The sequence below is a fragment of the Pleurodeles waltl genome, chromosome 4_1 (assembly GCF_031143425.1).
Source record: "Pleurodeles waltl isolate 20211129_DDA chromosome 4_1, aPleWal1.hap1.20221129, whole genome shotgun sequence".
In the NCBI taxonomy this organism is placed as follows: Eukaryota; Metazoa; Chordata; class Amphibia; order Caudata; family Salamandridae; genus Pleurodeles; species Pleurodeles waltl.
In genome coordinates this window covers 8,789,076-8,816,033 of record NC_090442.1, presented here as the reverse complement: position 1 = coordinate 8,816,033, position 26,958 = coordinate 8,789,076, and the positions used below count along the sequence as shown (strand labels likewise).

The 26,958-nt window shown below is 48.4% G+C and overlaps 1 protein-coding gene across 1 annotated transcript in view; it reads right to left on the bottom strand.

Moving 5' to 3' along the window:
• LOC138288399 (E3 ubiquitin-protein ligase TRIM39-like) overlaps positions 1-26,958 on the bottom strand; it is a 74,513-nt gene that overhangs the window by 39,085 nt on the left and 8,470 nt on the right. Inside the window, exon 3 of the mRNA XM_069229960.1 lies at positions 4,312-4,443. Coding sequence (XP_069086061.1) covers positions 4,312-4,443 — 132 coding nt within the window. The remainder of the gene's footprint in view (positions 1-4,311; positions 4,444-26,958) is intronic.

The following is a 26,958-nucleotide window of genomic DNA, read 5'->3' as shown; positions in this document are numbered from 1 at the left end:
GCCAAAGGATAGACCGCTGACTGCTCAGGACGCCTGCAAAGTAGCAAAGACGACTACTGCAACCTTGTATCGCTTCATCCTGCTGGCTTTCTCGCCTGTTTCCTGGTGGTGCATGCTCTGGGGGTAGCCTGCCTCCTTCTTGCACCAGGAGCTCTGAAGAAATCTCCTGTGGGTCGACGGAATCTTCCCCCTGCAACCGCAGGCAACAAAAGACTGCATCACCGGTCCTCTGGGTCCCCTCTCAGCATGACGAGCGTGGTCCCTGGAACTCAGCAACTCTCTACAAGTGACTCCCACAGTCCAGTGACTCTTCAGTCCAAGTTTGGTGGAGGTAAGTCCTTGCCTCCCCACGCTAGACTGCATTGCTGGTTACCGCGTGATTTGCAGCTGCTCCGGCTCCTGTGCACTCTTCCAGGATTTCCTTCATGCACAGCCAAGCCTGGGTCCCCGACACTCTAACCTGCAGTGCACAACCTTCTGAGTTGTCCTCCGGTGTCGTGGGACTCCCTTTTCTGACTTCGGGTGGACCCCGGTTCACTCCTCTTCTAAGTGCCTGATCCGGTACTTGTGCAGGTGCTGTCTGCTTCTGTGAGGGCTCCCTGATCTGCTGGGCGCCCCCTCTGTCTCCTCATCCAAGTGGCGACATCCTGGTCCCTCCTGGGCCACAGCAGCATCCAATAACCCTAACCGCAACCCTTGCAGCTAGCAAGGCTTGTTTGCGGTCTTTCTGCGTGGGAACACCTCTGCAAGCTTCTTCACGACGTGGGACATCCATCCTCCAAAGGGGAAGTTCCTAGTCCTCTTCGTTCTTGCAGAAACCAAAGCTTCTTCCTTCCGGTGGCAGCTTCTTTGCACCCTCAGCTGGCATTTCCTGGGCATCTGCCCACTCTCGACATTGTTGCGACTCTTGGACTTGGTCCTCTTGTTTCACAGGTACTCAGGTCCGGAAATCCACTGTTGTTGCTTTGCTGGTGTTGGTCTTCCTTGCAGAAACCCCCTATCACGACTTCTGTGCTCTCTGGTGATTATAGGTGCACTTTACACCTACTTTTCAGGGTCTTGGCGTGGGCTATTTTTCTAACCCTCACTGTTTTCTTACAGTCTTAGGGACCCTCTACAAGCTCACATAGGTTTGGGGTCCATTCGTGGTTCGCATTCCACTTTTGGAGTATATGGTTTGTGTTGCCCCTATACCTATGTGCTCCTATTGCAATCTACTGTAACTTTACATTGCTTGCATTACTTCCTTTTGGTATTACTGCATATTTTTGGTATTGTGTACATATATTTTGTGTATATTTGGCATCCTCATACTGAGGGTACTCACTGAGATACTTTTGGCATATTGTCATAAAAATAAAGTACCTGGCAAACTTTGACCTCTTCCCTTCACCTCCCCCCCTTGTCCTTCCCCTAGGGCCAGGCTTTCCAGGTCCCAGCCCAGCATCTCAGCCACCAAATCCCCAGGCACAGTGGTGCCAGTAACTGCGGTGTCATCGATTGCGCCACCATCAGGGCTGCCAGTGTGCCACGTAGCGAGGGCAAGGACATTCTGACACATTTCAAGGTGAAGAAGGTGCCCACATCCCGGAGGGAGAAGCCGCACCTACCAGCCACCAAGGGCTCCGCCAAAACAAAAAGGGACAGTGGCAAGACACCTGTGGCACCATCAAAGGTGGGGAAGGGACAAAAGCAGAAGAGCAGGTCAGGACAGGCACGTGGCACCGACTGAGGGACTAGTGTCACCCCTTCTGTCCACGACTACACCAACCTGTATGGCAGAGAACACCGCAACCTGCCCCGCCACCATCACCAGCACAGCCACCTGCACCGCCACCGGCACGTCTGCAGCCTCAGCAACAGTCCCCAGCATCTTTACCAATGGGCAGCCGTCCAAGGCTGCAGGAGACGTCCTGCTGTGTCCCTCAACAGGTGCTGACCCATGCACCACCGCCAGCACCGCCGTCACAGACACAGCCGCAAGCACCGCCACCAGCCCCACGACGTGCTCGGACAGTGGCACCACCGCTGACATGGCTACCATCCCCAGTGGTCAGTTGCCCAAGGCTGGAGGAGACTTCCTGGACCCTGCCCAGCTTCCACGAGGCATGACTTCCATCACTGTTTGCACCTTCAGGTGGCAGGCGAAGCCGGAGCAGTGTGGTGTATGTCTCTGCCTCCATGGCGTATCATGTTACCTGTTCCTAGGCAATCTCGTGGCACACACACACCCAGGTTAGGGAATGGGACCGGCCACACTGCATGTGGAGCACTCTGGGCACCATGCCCCTCCAGAACCAGTGGAGAATCACATCCACTACCTCAGTCCTTGGCAGGATGAAGCACTCTAGGCACCAGGCCCCCTCCAGAACCAGTGGAGAATCACATCCACTACCTCGGTCCTTGGCAGAATGAAGCACTCTGGACACCAGGCCCCCTCCAGAACCAGTGGAGAATAACATCTACTACCTCAGTCCTTGGCAGGATGAAGCACTCTGGGCACCAGGCCCCCTCCAGAACCAGTGGAGACTGTGGCTTTGCACTCCCCAGGATAAAGCAGTGGGCAAACCACCCACTGGAAAGACTTGAGAGACTGTGGCTTTGCACTCCCCAGGATAAAGCAGTGGGCAAACCACCCACTGGAAAGACATGAGAGACTGTGGCTTTGCACTCGGCTTTGCACTCCCCAGGATAATGCAGTGGACAAACCAACCACTGGAAAGACTTGAGAGACTGTGGTTTTGCACTCCCCAGGATAAAGCAGTGGGCAAACCACCCACTGGAAAGACTTGAGAGACTGTGGCTTTGCACTCCCCAGGATACAGCAATGGGCTTGGAGCCCCCTCGTGCAGCAGTGGCATCGTGCTTTCATCCGGCTGAGGTGGCCCCCCTTCCCTTCCCCCTGAGGTGCCTGTTTCATTTCTATCTGATGCCCCTGCAGTGTTCTCTCCGTTTCAAGTCAGGTATCTTGTGTGGTGCTTCGCCCATGCATTTTAGGACCACTGGTCCACGGACAATGATTGGTACACTATCCGGACTTGTGTTGTTGACATACATATTTGTATATACTGATTTTTGAACTTTCACTATCTGATTTTTCATGATTACACTTGTTACAATCATTTAATTATGTCCTTGCATTCTTCCAGGGGGTGTATATGTAATGTTGCTGCATGTATTTGTGTGTATGTTGTTGTGGGTGAGGGTGGGGGTGGGGGTATTGAGTGTTGCGTGTGTGTGTCACTCTCTTTTCCCTCCCCCTCCCCTGTGTTGTAGGTGCAGTACTCACTGTGGTCGTCGACAGCGTCTGTCCTGCTCCTAATAGAGAAGAGGGAAGACCAGCATGGGCAGGACGTGTAGTTCGGGCTCCATGGCGTCCTGGCTCCTCGTTGGGTGTCGAGAGGTGAGTGGTTTCCCTTCTGTATACTGTTTCCGACGTGCCTTTGATAGCGTTTGTTCTGCCCCGGAAAAGGTGGCGGATAGGCCTGTTCTGATACGGTGGGTGGTACTTTGTCCTCCGCCTGTCTGTTGGCGGTTACCGCCGTGGTGTTTGTTTCTACCGCTGTGGTGGTCGGAGTGTTATAGTGGCTATCTATGTTGGAGGTTTCCGCCATGGTCGTGATTCCATTTTTTTTCCGCCGGCCTGTTGGCGGTATTACCGCCGCTTTAACACTGACCGCCAGGGTTGTAATGAGGGCCTATGTCCCAGGTTTGGCAGGGACACAGTGGGGGCATATTGTTCATGCAGCTCTACCCTCATATATAATATGGAGCACTCTGCCTTAGGGCTGAAAGGCCTGCCAGAGGGGTGTCTCACCCAAAGTAAATGCAGTTTATGGTGGACAGGGTGCACAGGCAGTATGCCAGGTCGAATTTGTGTTTTAGGTTTGCACCAGCACACTCAGCCTGCGATGGCAGTGCTGGGTGCATCTGGATGCATGGCCCTAGAGTACCTAAGTACCCTGTTACTAGGGACTTATAGTGGTAGCAAGTAACAGTTTTAGGGAAGGAGCTCTGGCCCAGGGAACCTGGTTAGCAGGGGCCCTGGACACTATAGTTTCTAGGCTACATCATATATCAGGCAAAAAGTGGGGTCTAACAATGTCAAAAAGAGGCCTCTCCTTACAAAGAGCAGCTTTTTACCTGGGTGGAGACACAAAGACATAACACATTGACCCAAATTAAGAGAAGCTTTTCAGCTGGACAGAGACACTGAGGCATAACATGTTGAGTCAAAGTACGAGGAGCTCTTTACCTGGACAGAGGCACAGAGACATAACATGTTGACTCAAAGTAAGAGAAGTGTTTTACCTGTACGGAGGCACAGAGAGGTTTTCAGAAGAGAGAGCTGAGGATTCTGGGAAGACCCTTGACCATCTTTAGCCTGGTCTTGGAGACCAGCACAGCTCTGCACCCTGGGGCGGTAAAACACTTCTCTCTCCACTGCAGGGTGGTAAAACCAGACGAGAGGGAAGGTGGAAAGGAGAGGAGGGAGAGAAAACAAATACCAGAGATTAAGTGAGGAAAGAAGGTGTGAATTTTTTCCAGTCCATACTGCAGGGCCCTAATTAACTTTCACTGACAATAACCAAGAAAGTCTTCAGCACTTTGCACCCTCTAATAGCGCAGTAACAGAGTGTTGGACATTTTTAACTTCAATGCGCTATTATTCTTGTTCATCACAAGATACAAAATTGTGTGCTTGTGAATGAGCCTGATTCACAAAGGCAAACTTACACTTTTGTCTACGTTTACAATTGTTTTTTATTCACAAAGGTATTTTACTAGCAGTATCTTTACGACTTCCGAGTCCCCGCACATAAAAGATAACAACACTCCTTTCTATGCATGGATGCCCCTCAGTCATAAGGAAACTTCTTGTTAAATTCCCTTTGTGAATAGCAAACAATTGTAAACTTGCACAAAAATGTACGTTTACCTTTGTGAATCAGTCCCAAAGTAGCTCCTTTCCCTGATTCTAAATAAGGTGTGAACCATTTGTTGACAATGACCACAAAAAGCTAAGTCAGGCTGCAACAGTAGAGTTGCTCAAATTCACACAAGGGCCTGATTTAGAGTACCCTGTCCGCCAAACTCTCGGTCTACTTGCCTAATTATTAGAAGGCGGGTCTGTAAGGTTTCTGTGGACATTGACTCTGTTGACATAAAGCTACCTATGATGGGGGAGGGGCCGCCGAATGAAGAGTAAAATGCTGCCTGAACTATTAGGAGTAGACAGAGTAAGGACCCCACGAGCTGGAAGAGAACTCCCAAGGTGTTGGAGTCATTAGTTTTTGTTTTTCAAAAACAGACTATCACTTTGTTTAAAGTTTGGTGAACAGCCATCAGAACCGACTGTCACCTAAGCTTCTTGGCTGCACAGTCGGCATCCCCCCGATATCTCCTTTGCCTCTGCAACCATGTCTATAATATGGCACAGCACAGAGACAAAGTGTTCTTTCATTTGCATTGGGCCCATCTGTAGGAGGCTGGACTGGCTTATAGTGGGTACCTTGTGGTACTTACACCCTGTGCCAGGTCCAGTTATCCCTTATTAGTAGAATAGAGCTGTTTCTAGCAGCTTAGGCTGATAGAAGGTAGCTATGGCAAAGCAGCTTAGGCTGAACTAGGAGACATGCAAAGCTCCTTCTATACCACTTATATCATATAGCACAATATCACAAGAAAACACAATACTCAGAGTTACTAAAAATAAAGGTACTTTATTTTAGTGACAATATGCCAAAAGTATCTCAGAGGATACCCTCACTTAGTAGGTAAGTAATATACACAAATTATATGTACACAAACCCAAAACAGGTAAGTAATAGTAAGAAAAGTTGTGCAAACAATGTAGAATCAAAATAGAATGCAATAGGTAGACGTAGGCCTAGGGGCAACACAAACCATATACTCCAAAAGTGGAATACGAATCACGAATGGACCCCAGGCCTATGGGAGGTTGTAGAGGGTCGCTGGGACTGTAAGAAAACAGTAAGGGTGTCCAAAATACCCCACCCCAAGACCCTGAAAAGTAGGAGTAAAGTTACCCTACTACCCAAGAAAGACAGAATAGTTGTGATAGGGGATTCTGCAAGAACCACAAGCACCAGCAAAACACTGAAGACGGATTCCTGGACCTGAGGACATGTAAAGGAAGGGGACCAAGTCCAAGAGTCACGAAAGTGTCCGGGGGGGGCAGAAGCCCACCAAACCCCAGATGAAGGTGCAAAAGTGCTGCCTCCGGGTGGAAGAACCCAAAGATTCTGCAACAGCGAAAAGGGCTAGGAACTTCTCCTTTGGATAGAAGATGTCCCACGGCGTGCTGTAGGTTGCAGAAGTGTTTCCATGTAGAAATACCGCAAACAAGCTTGCTAGCTGCAAGAGTCGCAGTTGAGGATATTGGGTGCTGCTGGGGACCAGGAAGGACCAGGATGTCGCACCTTGGAGGAGGAGACAGCGGGGGCGCTCAGCAACTTAGAGAGCCCCTGCAGAAGCAGGCAGCACCCGCAGAAGTACCAGAGCAGGCACTTAGAAGATCTGAGGACAGCGGTTGACTCAGAGTCACAAAGGAGGGTCCCACGACGTCGGAGTCCAACTCAGTGAGCTGGGCTATGCAGGACGGAGTGCTGGGGACCCAGGCTAGGCTGTGCACAAAGGAATCCTTGGAGAAGTGCACAGAAGCCGGAGAAGCTGCAAATCATGCAGTACACAGGTTTGCTGTCTGGCATGGGGAGGCAAGGACTTACCTCCACCATCTTTGGACAGAAGGGCCACTGGACTGTGGCAGACACTTGGACCCAGCTCCTGTGTTGCAGGGACCACGCTCGTCAGGATGAGAGGGGAGCTGGAGGACCGGTGATGCAGAAGTTTGGTGCCTACGTTAGCAGGGCGAAGATTCAGTCGACCCACAGGAGATTTCTTCTTGGCTTCCAGTGCAGGGTGAAGGCAGACAGCCCTCAGAGCATGCACCACCACGAAACAGTCGAGAAAGCCAGCAGGATGATTCACTACAATGTTGCTGGTAGTCTTCTTGCTACTTTGTTGCGGTTTTGCAGGTGTCCTGGAGCTGTCAGTGGTCGATCCTTGGCAGAAGTCGAAGAGGGAAGTGCAGAGGAACTCTGGTGAGCTCTTGCATTCGTAAACTGAGGAATAGCCCAGAGGAGAGACCCTAAATAGCCAGAAAAGTAGGTTTGGCTACTAAAAGAGGTAAGCACCTATCAGGAGGGGTCTCTGATGTCACCTGCTGGCACTGGCCACTCACAACAGACCAGTGTGTCCCCAACTCCTCTGAATCCAAGATGGCAGAGGTCTGTGACACACTGGAGGAGCTCTGGGCACCTCCCCTGGGAGGTACTGGTCAGGGGCGTGGTCACTCCCCTTTCCTTTGTCCAGTTTCGCACCAGAGAAGGGCTGGGGGATCCCTGAACCGGTGTAGACTGGCTTATGCATAGATGGGCACCATCTGTGCCCATCAAAGCATTTCCAGAGGCTGGGGGAGGCTTCTCCTCCCCAGCTCTTCACACCTATTTCCAAAGGGAGAGGGTGTAACACCCTCTCTCAGAGGAAATCCTTTGTTCTGCCTTCCTGGGACTGGGCTGCCCAGACCCCAGGAGGTCAGAAACCTGTCTGAGGGGTTGGCAGCAGCAGCAGCAGCTGCAGTGGAGACCCATAAAAGGCACTTTGGCAGTACCCGGGTTCTGTGCTAGAGACCTGGGGGGTCATGGAGTTGTCTCCCCAATACCAGAATGGTATTAGGGTGACAATTCCATGATCTTAGACATGTTACATGGCCATGTTCGGAGTTACCATTGTGATGCTACACATAGGTAGTGACCTATGTGCAGTGCACACGTGTAATGGTGTCCCCGCACTCACAAAGTTTGGGGAAATTGCCCTGAAGAATGTGGGGGCACCTTGGCTAGTGCCAGGGTGCCCACACACTAAGTAACTTGGCACCTAACCTTCACCAAGTGAGGGTTAGACATATAGGTGACTTATAAGTTACTTATGTGCAGTGAAAAATGGCTGTGAAGTAACGTGGACGTTATTTCACTCAGGCTGCAGTGGCAGTCCTGTGTAAGAATTGTCTGAGCTCCCTATGGGTGGCAAAAGAAATGCTGCAACCCATAGGGATCTCCTGGAACCCCAATACCCTGGGTACCTAGGTACCATTTACAAGTACCGTGTATGGGTGTTCCAGTGTGCCAATGAGAACTGGTCAAATTAGTCACTAGCCTGCAGTGACAATTTTAGAAAGCAGAGAGAGCATAAACACTGAGGTTCTGGTTAGCAGAGCCTCAGTGACACAGTTAGGCACCACACAGGGAACACATATAGGGCATACATTATGAGCACCGGGGTCCTGCCTGGCAGGATCCCAGTGACACATGGGCAAAAACAAACATACATACAGTGAAAATGGGGGTAGCATTCCAGGCAAGATGGTACTTTCCTACACAACCCCCCCCCCCCCCCCCCACCCAAACAAAGGACAATAAGGCTAACCTTGTCCAGATGAGTCTTCATTGTCTAAGTGGAAATATCTGGAGAGTCCGTCTGCATTGGAGTGGGTACTCCCAGGTCTATGTTCCACTGTATAGTCCATTCCCTGTAGGGATATGGACCACCTCAACAATTTAAGGTTTTCACCTTTCATTTGTTTTAGCCAAAGTAGAGGTTTGCGGTCTGTCTGAACAATAAAGTGAGTACCAAACAGGTATGGTCTCAACTTTTTCAGTGCCCAGACAACAGCAAAGGCCTCCTTCTCTATGGCAGACCAACGCTTTTCTCTAGGGGTCAACCTTCTGCTGATAAAAGCAACTGGTTGATCCTGGCCCTCAGAATTAAATTGTGATAGTACTGCCCCAACCCCTAATTCAGATGCATCAGTTTGAACAATGAATTTCTTGGAGTAACAAGGGCTTTTTAGGACAGGTGCAGAGCACATGGCCTGTTTGAGCTCCTCAAAAGCTTTCTGATAGCTGTTACGACTCGGTCGTCCCATTTCCAGGGGGCGCTGTAAGGGGACTGTCAGAAGCCTGGGAATCACCTTGAACACCTATCTAGAGTCCCTTGCTGATCCCTGTTTGTTTCTCGCTTCTCTATGGTACACTTGTATAGTACTGCATTTGCTTCTTGGGACTGCAAATCCCATAATGCACAGCTGGTATTCAGGAAAACCCGGATTCTGTTTCCCATTGTTTTCAATGGGAGAAGTCCAGTTGCTCCTTTTCACTGGATCCTCTCCTCCAGGACTTGCAAGTGTCCGAAACTACACACACCTGAAACCTCTCCTGTGGAGCCCAGCTTGGAACTGCTTATAAGCAGCCATTTCCTCAAGCTCCCTGTCGTGCATCGGACTTCGATTCCTTTGTGTTACAGACCCTTTGTCGGATGGTGTTCCAGTTTTGTTCCTGTTCCTGTTCCTGTTCTGTTCCAGCTTGATCCTGTTTCCTGTTTCTCTCCCTGCTCCTGATTGTTCCAGCCAGAGTCTGCTCCCTATCTCTTAGCCTTGTATCTGTTTGTTTCTTCCAAAGCCTGCTCCCTGTTTCTCTGCCCTGCTCCTGCCTTGTTTCAGCCTGAACCTTCTCTCTGTTTCCCAGTCCTGTTTACTGCTCATTTCCTACTCCCTGTATTCCAGTCCTGTCCTTGCCTGTTCCAGCCAGAGCCTGTTCTCAGTTTGCCAGTCCTGTCTCTGTTTGCCCCAGCCAGAAGTTTGCGCCCTGTTTTCAAGTCCTAGTCCCACCTGTGCTTCAGCCTGAGCCTGTTCCTAGTTCTTGCCTCTGCCTCTTTGTTTGTTCCCTTCTGTTTCTGTTTCTTCTTGGTTCTTTGTGTCTGGTAAGTGTTCTATCAGTCTTCACCAGTGTATACGTGTCCTCCTGTGTACTGGGGTTGGCTCCTGGTTTCCAGGAGGCAATTCCAGCCCCCAGCCTTGTCCAGTGTTATACGTTGTATTTCGTGCCTAACAGTGACAGTGTGCTATTGCTGTTTTCTCAGGAATCGCCACTGTGTTTCCAGCTGGACCCTCAAGAGTGTGTCTTGTGTATGTAAGTACTTTCCTTGTCTGTGCTCTAGGGTCCAGACACAGAATCACTTCTGCTGCCTCCTTTCTATGGGGCTGGCAGGGTGACTATCTGTAAGAGCAAACTGCACAGAGGCATTGAGATTCCCTGTCACTGTGGGAGGTTCTGCGCCTTACTCTGTGTACAACACCAACGTGTTTGTCCACTGGTAATCCGTTTCCTGTTTGTTCACACAAGGGTTGCTCTGCTTTTACTTTCCTGTTTCCTGTGCCTGTCCATAGCTGTCCTTTCCGTGTATGCCTTTAGCTGCTCTTCTGCCCCAGCACACTACCTCTCTAGGATATTCGGTGACCTCAAGGGGTGTCCCAACCATAATCCTGATCAGACCCGCCCGAAACCGTGACAATAGCTGGCTGTCCAGAACACCTTCTTAGGCATTTTCTTGCTAGTGCGATCATTAAGAGGGGCTGCTATGGAGCCATAATTCTTTATGAATCTCCGATAATACCCTGTGAGGCCTAAAAAGGCTCTCACCTGGGTTTGAGTTGTAGGGGGGACCCAATCCATGATAGTTTGGATTTTCCCCTGTAGTGGTGCAATCTGTTCTCCACCAACCAGGTGGCCCAGATAAACCACTTTCCCCTGCCCCTATCTGGCACTTTGAGGCCTGGATAGTGAGGCCTGCCTTTTGCAGGGCCTCCAAAACGTTCCATAGGTGGACCAGGTGATCATCCCAGGTTGAGCTAAAGACAGCAATATCATCTGGATATGCTTCACTGAAAGCTTCCAACCCTTGCAGGACTGTGTTCACCAACCTCTGAAAAGTGCCAGGTGTATTTTTCAAACCAAAGGGCATTACTGTGAATTGGTAGTGCCCTCCAATGGTAGAAAATGCAGTCTTGGGTTTATCATCTTCTGATAACCTAATCTGCCAATACCCTGCAGTTAGATCAAAAGTGCTTAGATACTTGGCAGAAGCCAGTGTATCTATGAGCTCATCTGCCCTGGGTATAGGGTGAACATCTGTCTTGGTTACCTGATTGAGCCCTCTACAATCTACACAAAACCTCATCTCTCTCTTTCCATCTTTGGTGTGAGGTTTTGGTACAAGCACAACTGGGCTAGCCCAGGGGCTTTCAGATGGCTCAATCACCCCTAAGTCCAACATTTTCTGCACCTCTTGTTTAATGCAGTCCCTGACATGGTCAGGCTGCCTACAAATTTTACTTTTGACAGGCAGGCTGTCTCCAGTATCAATTGTATGTTCACACCAGGATGTTGTACCTGGTAGAAGTGAAAAGAGGTCTGAAAACTGACTTAAGAGATTGATGCAGTTGTCTTTCTGTTCTGCAGTCAGACAATCTGATAAGACTACTCCCTCCACTAAGCCATCAGCTTCAGTGGTGGAGAAGAGATCAGGGAGAGGGTCACTCTCTTCTTCCTGTCCCTCATCTGTTGCCATGAGCAGGGTGAGATCAGCCCCGTCATAGTAGGGTTTTAGGCGGTTGACATGGATCACCCTAAGGGGTCTCCTGGCAGTGCCCAGGTCTACCAAGTAGGTAACCTCACCCTTCTTTTCACCAATTAGATGGGGTCCACTCCATTTGTCCTGGAGTGCTCTTGGGGCCACAGGCTCTAATACCCACACCTTCTGTCCTGGGTGGTACTGAGTCAGGACAGCCTTCCGGTCAAGCCATTGCTTTTGCAGCTCCTGGCTGGCCTGAAGGTTTTTACTGGCCTTTTTCATGTACTCAGACATTCTGGATCTTAGGCCAAGTACATAGTCTACTATGTCCTGTTTAGGAGCTTTTAAAAGTTGTTCCCAACCCTCCTTCGCCAGAGCAAGTGGACCTCTTCCAGGGTGCCCAAAGAGGAGTTCAAAGGGGCTGAAGCCCACTCCTTTTTGGGGTACCTCCCTATAAGCAAAAAGGAGGCAAGGTAACAGGACATCCCATCTCCTGAGTTTTTCAGGGAGTCTCATTATCATACGTTTGAGAGTTGTATTAAACCTCTCAACCAGACCATTTGTTTGTGGATGGGAAGGGGTGGTGAACTTGTAGGTTACACCACACTCCTTCCACATTGCTTTTAGGTATGCAGACATGAAGTTGCTACCTCTGTCTGACACCACTTCCTTAGGAAAACCCACCCTGGAAAAGATTCCCATGAGGGCTTTTGCCACTGCAGGGGCTGTAGTGGTCCTTAAGGGTATGGCTTCAGGATATCTTGTGGCATGGTCCACTACCACCAAGATAAATGAAGCTGTTTGAGGGTCAAGGGGGGCAACTATGTCAACCCCTACCCTTTCAAAGGGCACCCCAACCACTGGAAGTGGAATTAGAGGGGCCTTTGGAGTGCCACCAGTCTTGCCACTGGCTTGGCAGGTCACACAAGAGCGACAAAACTCTTTTGTGTTCTCTGACATATGAGGCCAGTGAAACAAGGGACAAGTCTTTCCCAAGTTTTCGTCTGGCCCAAATGCCCAGCCAAAGGAATGTCATGTGCTGTTTCACAGCTTGCTGTCTTAAACCCTCTAATGTGGGACAGGTTTGCTGTGCCACTCTCAGCTCTTTCCTGGCAGGCCCCCCTGCACCCAAAAGCTCAGCAGTGTCTGCTGACAGCTCATCTGGTGAAGGTTATTCACAGGGAGAGGATTCCTCTTCCTCAAAAGGGGAATCTTCTATAGAGGGAGGGATAGTGGGCAGGGATTTATCCTTTCTACCCCTAGCTTTTGGGAGCACTTGATCCATTGTTCCAGGATCCAAGTTTCTCCGTCCTTTTTGCTTCTTGGCCTTAGCCCTTGTCAAAGCAAAAATATGCTCAGGAATGCCCAGCATTGCTGCATGAGCCTCCAACTCCACTTCTGCCCAGGCTGATGTTTCCAAATCATTGCCCATTAAGCAATCTACAGGTAATTCAGTGGCTACCACAACTTTCTTTGGACCAGTAACCCCGCCCCTATTTGAGATTCACAACAGCCATGGGGTGGCTAAGAGTGTTGTTATGAGCATCAGTCACTTGGTACTGCTGATCAAGTAGGTGTTGATCAGGGTGGACCAGTTTTTCTATCACCATAGTTACACTGGCTCCTGTGTCCCTGTAGGCCTCAACCTCAACACCGTTGATTAGGGGTAGTTGCTTGTACTTACCCATATTAAGGGGACAAGTAACCAAGGTGGCAAAGTCAATGCCACCATCAGAGACTAAAACAGCCTCTGTGGTCTCACTAACAAGACCAACCCCAACTACATTACCAATAGTGAGCCCAGCTACACCATTGGATTGGCTATTGTTAGAAATTGAGTTTTTGGTTGGCAGCCAGGTTACCCCCTGTCCAAGCAAAAACCCTTACTCTAGTCAGGGTAAGTCACACACAATCCAAGATTATCCTGTGCCCACCCTCTGGTAGCTTGGCACGAGCAGTCAGACTTAACTTAGAAGGCAATGTGTAAAGTATTTGTGCAATAAATCATACAATACCACCATATAGCACCACAAAAATACACCACACAGTATTTAGAAAAATATATAATATTTATCAGGATAATTATAGGTCAAAACTAATAAAGTTGCAATGTGAATTTGTAGAGATATCACTGAAAAGTGATATAAAGTGTCTTAAGTCTTTAAAAAGCAAACAAAGGGGGTGATTCTAAGTCTGGCGGGAGGCCAGACTTCCCCCTCCAAAATACCGCTCCGTGGTCGAAAGACCGCTGAGGGTATTTTGGGATTTGCACTGGGCTGGCGGGCGACCGCCAAAAGGCCGCCCGCCAGCCCAGTGCAAATCATCCTTCCCACGAGGACGCCGGCTCAGAATTGAGCCGGCGGAGTGGGAAGGTGCGACGGGTGCAGTGGCACCCGTCGCGTATTTCAGTGTCTGCAAAGCAGACACTGAAATACAAAGTGGGGCCCTCTTACGGGGGCCCCTGCAGTGCCCATGCCATTGGCATGGGCACTGCAGGCGCCCCCAGGGGCCCCGCGGCACCCCATACCGCCATCCTGTTCCTGGCAGGAGACCTGCAGGAACAGGATGGCGGTATGGGGTGTCAGAATCCCCATGGCGGCGGAGCGCGCTCCGCCGCCATGGAGGATTCACATGGGCAGCGGAAAACCGGCGGGAGACCGCCGGTTTTCCGCATCTGACCACGGCCGAACCGCCGCGGTCAGAATGCCCTGCGGGGCACCGCCGGCCTGTCGGCGGTGCTCCCGCCGACCCTGGCCACGGCGGTCTCCGACCACCGGGGTCAGAATGACCCCCATAGTCTCTTTCAAACACAAAGTACCTGGTTTGGAGTGGAAAATGTCCTCAGAGGGCCACAGAAGAAGAGATACGTGGAAAAATGGTGTGTGCGTCGATTTCTCCCCAGCACACACGGACTTGCGTCGTTATTTTTCACGCAGGAAAGTCATGCGTCGTTTTCTGGCGCGCGGACAGTCTCTTTCCGTGGATCGCGGGGATTACCAGATGTCCCGGGTCTGTGCGTGGATTCTCCTGCTTGTTTTCCGGCTGCGCGTCGTTCTGCGGGGCTGCACGTCGAAGTTTCGCTCTCACGGCAGGCGTTGCGTCAATTTCTCCTCTGGAGGTCGGGCGACGTTGTCCTTGCGAGGCCGTGCGGCGAAGTTCCGGTCGTCCCAAAGGCGTCGCGTTGATCAGCGTCAGTGTGCAGCATTTTTCTCGCTGCGGAAAAAGCTGTGCGTCGAAAATTTCACTGCACGAAGCGTCCAAGTGAAAAAGAGAAGTCTTTTTGGTCCTGAGACTTCAGGGAACAGGAGGCAAGCTCTATCCAAGCCCTTGGAGAGCACTTTCACAGCCAGACAAGAGTTCAGCAAGGCAGCAGGCCAACAGCAAGGCAGCAGTCCTTAGTAGAAAGCAGACAGGTGAATCCTTTGAGCAGCCAGGCAGTTCTTCTTGGCAGGATGTAGTTTCTGGTTCAGGTTTCTTCTCCAGCAAGTGTCTGATGAAGTAGGGCAGAGGCCCTGTTTTATACCCAAATGTGCCTTTGAAGTGGGGGAGACTTCAAAGAGTGGCTAAGAAGTGCACCAGGTCCCCTTTCAGTTCAATCCTGTCTGCCAGGGTCCCAGTAGGGGGTGTGGCAGTCCTTTGTGTGAGAGCAGGCCCTCCACCCTCCCAGCTCAGGAAGACCCATTCAAAATGCAGATGTATGCAAGTGAGGCTGAGTACCCTGTGTTTGGGGTGTGTCTGAGTGAATGCACAAGGAGCTGTCAACCAAGCCCAGCCAGTCGTGGATTGTAAGGCACAGAAAGATTTTAGTGCAAAGAAATGCTCACTTTCTAAAAGTGGCATTTCTAGAATAGTAATATTAAATCCAACTTCACCAGTCAGCAGGATTTGGTATTACCATTCTGGCCATACTAAATATGACCTTCCTACTCCTTTCAGATCAGCAGCTACCACTTCAATACTGTATGAGGGCAGCCCCAATGTTAGCCTATGAATGGAGCAGGCCTCACAGTAGTGCAAAAACGATTTTAGGGGTTTTACACTACCAGGACATGTAAACTACACAGGTACATGTCCTGCCTTTCCCCCACACAGCACCCTGCTCTAGGGGTTACCTAGGGCACACATTAGAGGTGACTTATATGTGGAGAAAGGGGAGGTTTAAGCTTGGCAAGTACTTTTAAATGCCAAGTCGAGGTGACAGTGAACTGCACACCCAGGCCTTGCAATGGCAGGCCTAAGACAAGACTACTTAAGTGGGTGGCACAACCAGTGCTGCAGGCCCACTAGTAGCATTTAATCTACAGGCCCTAGGCACATATAGTGCACATTACTAGGGACTTATAAGTAAATTAAATAGTCCCATCAGGTATGATTAAAGGTTACCATGTTTAAAGGGAGAGAGCATATGCACTTTAGCACTGGTTAGCAGTTAGCAGTGGTAAAGTGTGCAGAGTCTAAAAGCCAGCAAAAACAGTGTCCAAAAAGTGGAGGGAGGCAGGCAAAAAGTTAGGGGTGAGCACCCTGAGGATGTCAGGTCTAAAAGCTATTAGTAGTAGACTTCCCACCACCACTGCTATTACTAGGGGCACTAGAGGTTGCAGTTGGGGTTTTGGTGGTGGGAGGTTTGATGTTTTTCTTTGGACAAGTGGAATCACTTGCCCAATGGCCTTTCACTTTCCATAAATAACACCAAGGCTTTTTCTGATTGTTTGAAGATGATTTGGACCCACCACCCCCAGAGGATTTTTGTGGGCCTGAAGAAGATTCAGAATGTTTACTTTTGTCCCCACCCTTGGCAGAAGACTTACCATCCTTCTTCTTGCCATCCTTGACACTCCCTGTATGAACTTTGCTGTTCACCCTTGTTCTGACCCATTTGTCTGCCTTCTTTCCCACTTCTTGGGGAGAGGTCAGATCACAGTCTACTAGGTATTGGTGCAACAAGTCAGACACACAATTGTTAAGAATATGCTCTCTCAGAATAAGATTATACAGGCTTTCATAGTCAGAAACTTTACTGCCATGCAACCAACCTTCCAAGGCCTTCACTGAACAGTCCACAAGAACCCTCCCCAGCATCTTCAGGGAACTCTTCTGAGTCTGACTGGAAAGCCTCCCCTTTTTCTACCCTCTCCTGGGATGGGCCAGACTGGTTCTGGTCATCTTGTAAGAGCAGATTAAAGAGAAACTCTTTTAATGGATTCTTACCTATGCTTAAACCTCTATCCATGCAGAGACCCCTCAAATTCTTGTAGTCTAAACTTTCATAAGTTGCCTGAACAACTTTGGAAGTAGCCTCTACTGTAGACATGATAGAAAAAGGTTTAAGACAGAGAGATAAAAAGTTTTAGAACTTTTGAAAATATAGAGAAAAAAAGTTTTCAAACTTTTAGAAAACTTTTGAAAGTTTTCAGAACTTTTCAGAAACTTAGTTAAAAGTTTTAGAATAGAAAAGTAAACTGTTTTGGTTAAATGTACATATACTGAACTATTTGGTATATGATTTTCTTATGAAAAGCACCAAATGACAAAGTGGTAAAGCAGTTACAAGTACTCATCCCACCGCCAATGTAGGAGGCTGGACTGGCTTATTGTGGGTACCTTGTGGTACTTACACCCTGTGCCAGGTCCAGTTATCCCTTATTAGTAGAATAGAGGTGTTTCTAGCAGCTTAGGTAATAGAAGGTAGCTATGGCAAAGCAGCTTAGGCTGAACTAGGAGACATGCAAAGCTCCTACTATACCACTTATATCATATAGCACAATATCATAAGAAAACTCAATACTCATAGTTACTAAAAATAAAGGTACTTTATTTTAGTGACAATATGCCAAAAGTATCTCAGAGGATACCCTCACTTAGGAGGTAAGTAATATACACAAATGATATGTACACAAACCCAAAACACGTAAGTAACAGTAAGGAAAGTAGTGCAAACAATGTAGAATCACAAAAGAATGCAATAGGTAGACATAGGCCTAGGGGCAACACAAACCATATACTCGAAAAGTGGAATGCGAATCACGAATGGACCCCAGGCCTATGGGAGGTTGTAGAGGGTCACTGGGACTGTAAGAAAACAGTAAGGGTATCCAAAATACCCCACCCCAAGACCCTGAAAAGTAGGAGTAATGTTACCCTACTATCCTAGAAAGACAGAATAGTCGTGATAGGGGATTCTGCAAGAACCACAAGCACCAGCAAAACACTGAAGACAGATTCCTGGACCTGAGGACCTGTAAAGGAAGGGGACCAAGTCCAAGAGTTATGGATGAAGGTGCAAAAGGGCTGCCTCCGGGTGGAAGAAGCCGAAGACTCTGCAACAACGAAAAGGGCTAGGAACTTCTCCTTTGGGCGGAAGATGTCCCGCGGCGTGCTGGAGGTTGCAGAAGTGTTTCCTAGCAGAAATACCGCAAACAAGCCTTGCTAGCTGCAAGAGTCGCAGTTGAGGATTTTGGGTGCTGCTGGGGCCCAGGAAGGACCAGGATGTTGCCCCTTGGAGGAGAAGACAGAGGGGGCGCTCAGCAACTCAGAGAGCCCTCGCAGAAGCAGGCAGCACCCACAGAAGTACCAGAGCAGGCACTTAGAAGATCTGAGGACAGCTGTCGACTCAGAGTCACAGAGGAGGGTCACACGACGTCGGAGTCCAACTCAGCGAGATGGTCATGACACATGTGTGAAATGTCCTCATTTAGTTACATCATAGCTTATTATCCTTTTCTTTCTCCTGTCCTTTTTTAATGTGACCCAAATAATAAGTTTGGCAATGCCTTTGTTACGGTTTAGGTACTTATTGTCACCATGTATTGCTGTGGTTTTTACATTCAATATGGCACCCGTTTTTCTAGGTAGGCACTGATAAAATGTGGGTATGGCATTCTAAATACGTTTTACGTATTTCCTTAGGGGTAATGCCTGATTTAGACAGATACACCTTGTCCCTTAATTCTGCAAGAGGTGCTATTCCTAATCTCCTCTAGTCGTTGTGTTGGGTTTGGGGTTTGCTGTAGCCCATGTTTGGGCACAGTAATGAATAATCGTCAACTGCGGTATAGAATTATTTTTCATTTCCAAGAGGGGGCGCCCGCGGTGGGGACACTAGTCCTCTTTTACTTTTAATATGCGAACGTCTGGGAGTACGCTATAAATTATGGGTTCTCCCCGAGTGCCGGTGCTTTTCGTGACACTATATTTAGGAACACCGCGGGAGGACAGCAACACGGTTTTCCACCTGTTTAAATTAAAGGTGAGCGAGCAGGCTGATTATGGGGATTTTCGATCATTATTTAGCAGAAATTTTTACTTGGGTTAAAAATTAACTTTTATACTTCAATTGCTTATTTACAGTGGACTTTTTATTCAATATACTGAACAGCATGGCATAAATTTTGGACGTTAGCATACGGGGTATGTAGAAATCTTGATGCAATTATTAGAGTTTATTATTAATTGTGCAGCTATTTGCATGTCAGTTTTGTAATCAAGTAGGGCTCAGTTTGGGATATCGCTTTATTGTGGACACCTGAGTATAGTTTGCTTGTGATGGGGATTGCAGAAGCGCTTTTTAAGCTTACCGGCTCGGAAGTCCCTTCAACTATTATGGAAGGTATGCCTTATGAATACTGGATTACTTTTCATAGCACTACTTTTGGCATTAGAAGAAGCTGTTAACAATATGGTTTTTCTTCAATTCTTTTTGGACTCCTGTTGACTGTTTGGGACACACTCTCTCTATTTTTGTGAGGATGTGCACGCGGGTGTCATGACGATCTTAATGCTACTGATTTCTCTAATTTGTTTTTTCCCATTGGTCTCTTTTCTTTGTTTACTAAATATTAATCCTTGCTAATCTCATTTACATGGTATTCTTTCATGTTATTTTGCTTTGTTATGGACTATTAGCTTGTATTATGGTGGCCTTCTGTGTAACCTAATGCTTTTATTATTGTTTATGTCACACAAAGTCACAATTTTTGATAGGTTTTCTCACAAAAGTCACAGGGGCAATGATACAAGATGCCCAGTGGGACGAGCTCGACTATAATCATGGTTACCATTTATATGTTTCACAGCCCTGATGAAGTCTTTGAGAATATTTATCTCATAGGACGAAAAACGTGTTGGCTGTTGTTGCATCATGGATATTGGTTTCCAAGGACAGTTATTGTTGCTCTAATGGATCTTGCATTTCAAGATTAAATTGAACTTTGCCTACTATCCTGGTCCGACTCATATTCGATGGCTTACCAAGTCTTGACACAATTGGAGGACTGAACTTTTATTCATGAGTGCCCTGACATCTGTTTGTCGAGCCTCAGTGATACAGTTAGGCACCACACAGGGAACACATACAGGGCATACATTATGAGCACTGGGGTCCTGCCTAGCAGGATCCCAGTGACACATGGGCAAAAACAAACATACATACAGTGACAATGGGGGTAACATGCCAGGGGCAAGATGGTACTTTCCTACACCATCTACATGCAAAAGAGGGAAAGCCCCCTTGTGCTCCTGCTGGTGGGAAAGAGGCACCAATGTGATCCGTATTATACAAGTTGCCACACAAGCATCATTGGCCTCTTCTATAATACCAACGTGACGCAGGTGAGCATGAAGGGAGCTCATATACAAATAGCGCCCATAGGACACTTCCTGTAATATGTCCCCTGGTGAACATCTAAGTGGTGGAAAAGAGGCACCAATGTAATCCGTATTGTACAAGTTGCCGCACAAGCATCATTGGCCTCTTCTGTAATACCAACATGACCCACGTATGCACAAAGGGAGCTCATACACAAATGGTGCTCACAGGACACTTCCTGAAATTTGTTTCCCTGGTGAACATCTAAGTGATGGAAAAAAAGGGCTCTCATGGCCACAGTGAAAAACAACTAGTCACCAGAGGACAGGTCAGGCTCCCGAGCCTTGAACCATCCACAATCCACTGATGCGCCACACATGGATGGTGCCACATGTGGTTGTCCACACAAATCTCCTTTCTTAAAACATCAATCTATAGGAGAAGAATGGTTTATGCCTTTTTAGGTGCTCACTGTATGAATGGGTGAGCCCATCTTTAAGACACCGCACAAACTGCCCTTGCACAGTCATACGTTTACTTTGCTGTTGTAGGACATACAGCTTTTTAGTTCACAAAATAAAAACATGTGCCCATGTAGGCTTTCCTAAACATTCAATAAAAATAATCAATTGAAAATACTAGCCCTGGGTCAAAGGTCTCAAATGTACAAAATGTTGCTGTGCGTGCCTTGTGCAGGGCAGCGGTCACCTTCTCACTCCTTCCATAACACTCTTCTTTGTGGACACAACTTTAGCTCCACACAGTGTAACTGTTTGACAAGATCTCATGTCATCACTACACGCTACAGGCTACACATCATAGAAAAAACACATCACATACAAGACAACATATAATCTTCAGAAAGGTACTTTGGGTCAACCTTTTTAAGCCATTGGCTTGTTTGCCATTTGTAATATACCACACATAACCAACCATAACTTACATAGCCATATAACATACCTAACTAGTATTACTTCAATAGCTAACCTACTTACCTATCAAACCTAATATACCTAAACTATCTACCTACCAACCATATCTACCCCACACCTAACTTACCTGACCTACCTACCTACTATACCTACTGTACCTAACCTACACTATCTAACTGTCCAACTTAACTACATAACTACCTTACATACCTTACCTACTCTGATTCCCCTGCCTAACCTAACATACATAATGTATCATACTTACCAAATATATCATGCCTACCTATCATACTTAACTTACCAAACCTGCCTACCGTAAACACCTAACATCTCCAGCTACAAACCTACATTACCACCATCCCCACAGACCTAACAAAACTAACATACAATACTTGACTTCCCATATCGCTCATACCTAACCTAGTACTCTTAACCGACCATAACTACCAAATGGACCACGCAGCTATCTACCAAACCAAACTTACAATATTTGACTCCCCACATCTCTCTTACCTAACCTAGTACACCTAACCTACCATAGCTACAAATGTACCACACACCTAGCTACCATACCGAACCTACAATACTTAACTTCCTGTATCCATCATACCTAACCTAGTACAACCAACCTACCATAGATAACTACCATATCCAACTTACCATTAACTAACCTGCCACTCCTCCTCAACTTACAAACATTATCTAACCGACCATGCCATGGGGGTGGGGATGATATGATGGGGGTCATATGATATTTGTTCAGGCTCTGGATGAGACATGCTGCAGCTTGTATGTTGATTAGCGGGTGCCAGTGTGGAGACTGGGATGCCAAGGAGCAAGGCATCACCACCATCTAGATACAAAAGCAGTTCTGAAGTCACTTTCTGGAAGAAACAGTACCTCTTTATTTTGGGGGAGAGCTTTGTGTCCAAGGTGAAGCCAAGTGACTAGATATTTGGAGAAAGTTGGGGTTCAAAGCAGTCAAGGTTCTTCTCAAAGAGCCAGGTTTGCACTATTTCAGGTTCATGGCAAACAAAACAATTCTGTCAAGGTTACGTTGAGGTTCAAGTAGGTTTGGGCAGGTTTGTGTTTTTTGATGGCATTATCTGCACGTAGAGCCCCAAGGGGCTCCACTTAGAGGGAAGGATAACAAGAGACAGTGTAAAACCCTGGGGGACTCTGCAAGTAATGGGGATCTTCTGGGACCTGGAGGTGTCCATGTGAACAAACAAGCTGGTGTCGATCCCTGTGGGATGACGACTGTGATGGCATCTTCTGGGACCTGGAAGTGTCAATGTGAACAAGTCAGTGTGGCTCCCCTTGAGGTGTCCATCTGAACAAGCTAGTGTTGATCCCTGTGGGACTCCTCAGGTGAGGGTGTCTCCTGGTACCTAGAAGAGTCCATGTGAACTAGCTGTTCTCAATCCCTGGGAAACTTTACAGGTGATAAGGGTATTCTGGGACCTGGAGGTGTCCATGTAAACAAGCTGGTGGCAATCACCTGGAGATGTCCATGTGACAAAGCTGGTGTCGATCCCCGGGAGAGTCCGCAGGTGATGGAGGTCTTCTGGGACCTGGAGGTGTCCATGTGAGCAAACTGGTGTCAATCCCTGAGGGGCTCTGCAGGTGAAAGGGTCTTCTGGGACCTTGTGGTGTCCATGTGAATAAACTGGTGTCAATCCCCATGAGACTCCGCAGGTGATGGGATGTTGTGGGACGTGAAGGTGTGATTGTGAACACGTTGGTGTCAATCACGTGGAACTTCGTGATGGCATCTTCTGGGACCAGGAGGTGTCTAAGTGAACAAGATGGTGTATATCCCTGTAGGATGCCATATGATGTCGATCCCCGTGGGACTCCACAGGTAATGGGATCTTCTCTGACCTGGAGTAGTCCATGTGAACAAGCTGGTGTTGATCCCTGTGGAACACCTCCTGGGATCTTTTGGGACCTGGAGGTGTTAATTGTGAACATGTTGGTGTCAATCTTGCAGGTAATGGGATCTCCTGGGACCTGGATGTGTCGATGTGAACAAGCTGGTGTACACTGAAAAGGTAGGAGGAGGACCAGTGAAGAGTACTGGCAGTGAAACCCCCTTCCCGTCTCCATGGTATGTCGGAAGGTATAGATTGGTTGGTATAAATGTACGTTCCACACTCTTCGGCCCAATTTTTTGTAATTACTGCTGTTCTTTAATAAGTATATATTTCAGACTCTGCCTCAATACAGTGTGTTTTCTTCTGCACTTCCCAGCTAACTTTGAGCTCTGTTGCTTCCCACCTAAGTCCACGTTTCACAAATACCACCACATGCACAGGTACGTGATGGCAGGTTTTTGCATTTTATTTATTTTAATAGCTCAAGTGGCACCATCACACCTCCTTTGGGTGCGATGTCTGCAAGTTGATGTTAATAGAATTTTACAGAATCATAATAACTAAGAAATCAGACTAAAGCTCCTTGAGTCAAACTTAAACCTATTGTTTCTATTCACTAACTTGGAAATGTGATTTAATCTTCGTATAAAACGCAGCTGTGATCCCAGGAGTGTATGTGAAGGGTCTCCAGGGCAGGATCAGTGCAGCTTCCTGAGGGATGGAGAGAGAGAGGCACAAAGTGAAGGACATAGAAAAGAAGAAGGACTGAGGGCCAAGGGCAGCAACGAGGGAGAAGGTAGAGGGGAGGTGATAAAGAGAGAGAGGATTGAAAGGAGGAGAAAGATGGTGGGTGTAGGAGGGAAAGCAGAAAAGGAGACACCAAGGAAGAAGCTGTCCCTGAGGGAGTGAAGGGAGCAAATAATATTGAATGTTCTGGCACTGTTCAGGGAGAGGGGTCCTGAATGGCTGTTCAGGAGGACCTGGTGGAAAACGTTGTGAATAGTGGAGAGTTTATACCCAGATTACATTGGTGACGTGTGCTCACTGTGAGCCTTGCCTTCAGAACCTAGGGCTGCTTAGCCAATTTTGCTTAAAATGTACATTAAAGGATGAGCTAGTTTCCCCCACTCCCTGTTGAACACGGGTGCCCTTATTTCAGTCAGGCGAAGGCAGCGCAGGTGTTTACAGCACTTTCACATTTCATCAGCGACTGCTCTTCATGGTGGCCCCTTGTGATGCATCATTGACATTGTCATCATCATCATCATCATCACTGGCCACGGCGCCCCCTTCAGGAGCCTTTAACAGCTCTCAAGACTCAGAACACTTAATAATTATCATCATCATCATCACCATCAACATCATCACTGGTCACAGCGCCCCCTTCAGGTGCCTTCCACAGCTCTTGAGACTCAGAACACTTAATAATCATCATCATCATCACTGGCCACGGCGCCCCCTTCAGGAGCCATCTGAAGCACTCAACCATGACAACATTTAATAATCACCATCATCTTCATCGTCATCACCATCATCATCACTATTGTCCCCAACAATGACCAGGGCGCCTCCTTCACGAGCCATCTGTAGCTCTTAACCCTGACAACATGTAATAATCATCATCATCATCACCATCATCATCATCACTGGCCACAGTGTCCCCTTCAGGAGCTATCTGTAGCTCTTAACCCTGACAACATTTATTAACACCATCATCATCATCAATATCATCACCATCTTCACTAAAATCATAACCATCATCACCATCACCATAATTGTAGGAAAGTCCTCTCTTTCTGGCATGGTTACCCCCACGTATTGTTTGATGTCAGTGTGCTTCAGCTGTTTTCACTGGGATCCTGCTAACCAGGGCCTCAGTGATTATGCTCTCGCCTCCAGATTTGGTTGCTTTGGTACTTCATACACCTCACAGTTGGCATACTGGTGTACTCCTGTAATCCCCTGGTAGATGGTACTTAGGTACCCAGGGCATTGGTACTCCAGGGGTCTGATCATGGGCTGCAGCATATATTATGTCACCCATGGGAGCCCATGCAAAATTGCTGCCTGTGTGAAAAGGTGCATGCACCCTTTCACTGCTGGTCACTACATCCGGTCACTGTTAGTCACCCCTAAGGCCTTTTCAGCCCAAAGGACAGGGTGCAAGTCCCAGTGTGTGTAGGCACCCCTGCATGAGCAGAGGTGCCCTTACAAACTCAATTTCCAATTCCCTGGACTTCATAAGTGTGAGGAACCCATTTTATCTATATACTGGCCACTGATCACTGCCTGTTGTCCAACTACATAAAGGTAACTCCAAAACTGGACATATTTGGTATCAAACTTGTCAGAATCATACCCCAATACTGATTCCAGTATTGGTGGCATGATTCCATGCACTCTGGGAGTCCCTTAGAGGATCCCCCAGGTTCTGCCCCTACCAGTCTTTCGGTGACTGCTGGCAGCTTGCACTGCTGCAGCCCCTCAGACACGATTCTGCCCTCCTGCCGCTTGACCAGCTCGAGCAGGGAATGGCAGAACAAAGGATTGCATGTAGAAGAGGGGTGCAACCTCCTTTCCTTGGAAACAGGTGTTATTGGGCTGGATGGGGTAGGCTCCCTGTGCCACCAGACTGCTTTAAAGGGCACATTTGGTGCCCTCCTCGCATAATCCAGTTTGCACCAGTCCATGGACCACTGGTCCCCGCTCTGGTGTGAAATACACAACGGAAAGGGGAGTGACCACTCCCCTGTCCATCTCCACCCATGGAGTGGTGCCCAGAGCTCCTCTAGGTGGCTACTTGGTTCTGCCATATTGGAAACAAGATGTGCAGGAGCCTCCGGGACCATCTGACTGGGTAGGTCAGGCAGCTGATGTCAGTGATTGACAGAGTCTAATTGGTAGTCACCTCGGAGAGTGACCGAACCCCCTTTTTGGGCTAATTAGGGACTCCCTTGCGGGTGGGTCTCCAGATTCGTTGTGCAAGATACTGCAAGGATATCTTCTACTTCTGGCCTCTGAAACTGCTGTTGGGCTACACAGGAACCAGACAAGGCTGCACCACCTGAGAAGTCTTCTCTTTGCAACATTGTTTCCTCAGCTCAGCATTCTGCAACATCTCTAAGGCTGTGCATCCTCTGGGTTTGACAAGACTTCGACTGCACCAAGAAGCAAGAAGGAATCTTCCTCAGAGTAAAGGGGTCAATCCCCTGTATCCGCAGACACCTAAGGCAATGACGTCTGGCTGGTGGGATCTTCTGTCCTTCACGTCTGCAAAGATTCTCCAACATATGTGATGGATCTGAGGGATCCCCTTGGTCCTCTCTGCCTTCTGTCCAATGTGGGAGATGGTGAGCCCTAGCCTCTCCCACTGGGTCAGAACCCCTGTGCACCCCAACCTTTACACCAACCAAGGCTTGTTGACTCCTGCTCCGAGGGATCTTCATGCTCCAAGTAGCCCAGCCCCGCACTCTACCCCTGCAAAGACAGTCCCCTCTCTGCAGTTCCAGCAATGTGGGCTACTCTTTGTGTGTGTTGACCAAGCCTCACTGAAACTTACTGTGCCTGCAGCCAGTGGGTTGCTTGTGGTCGTTCTGACTTCTTCTGCCTCTCCTGCATCCTAAGGGTCAGTCCAGACTCCCCTCCAAGGGTCGAGTCCCCAGGATCTTGCTGGTCCTCCACAACTCAGCTTTTTTGCAGTTCCCTGTGTTTGTTGGTGGTCTTCCTGACCACTGACCCATCTGCAAACTGCCGACCGACGAGGGACAGTTCACAAGTGACTTCATGGACTTCTCTGCAGCTCCTGGACCCCGCAGCTAGACTTCATCCATCACCGACGACCCAGATCTTCAGCTACAGAAAGGGGGGCATTGCCTCCTGCCCCACCTGAACACTCCTGCGTCTACTGGACTCTGTCTCTTTCTTTTGCAGATCCTCTTCACCCGGTATCCGCCCTTGAGTTCCACCGGCTTGGTCCTGTTTCTGCAGTCCTCCAACCACGATGTTAGCCTATGTGACGACTGGGTTACCTCTCTGCACCCGACCGCTTGGGATCTTCTAGGTACTTACCTTTAGG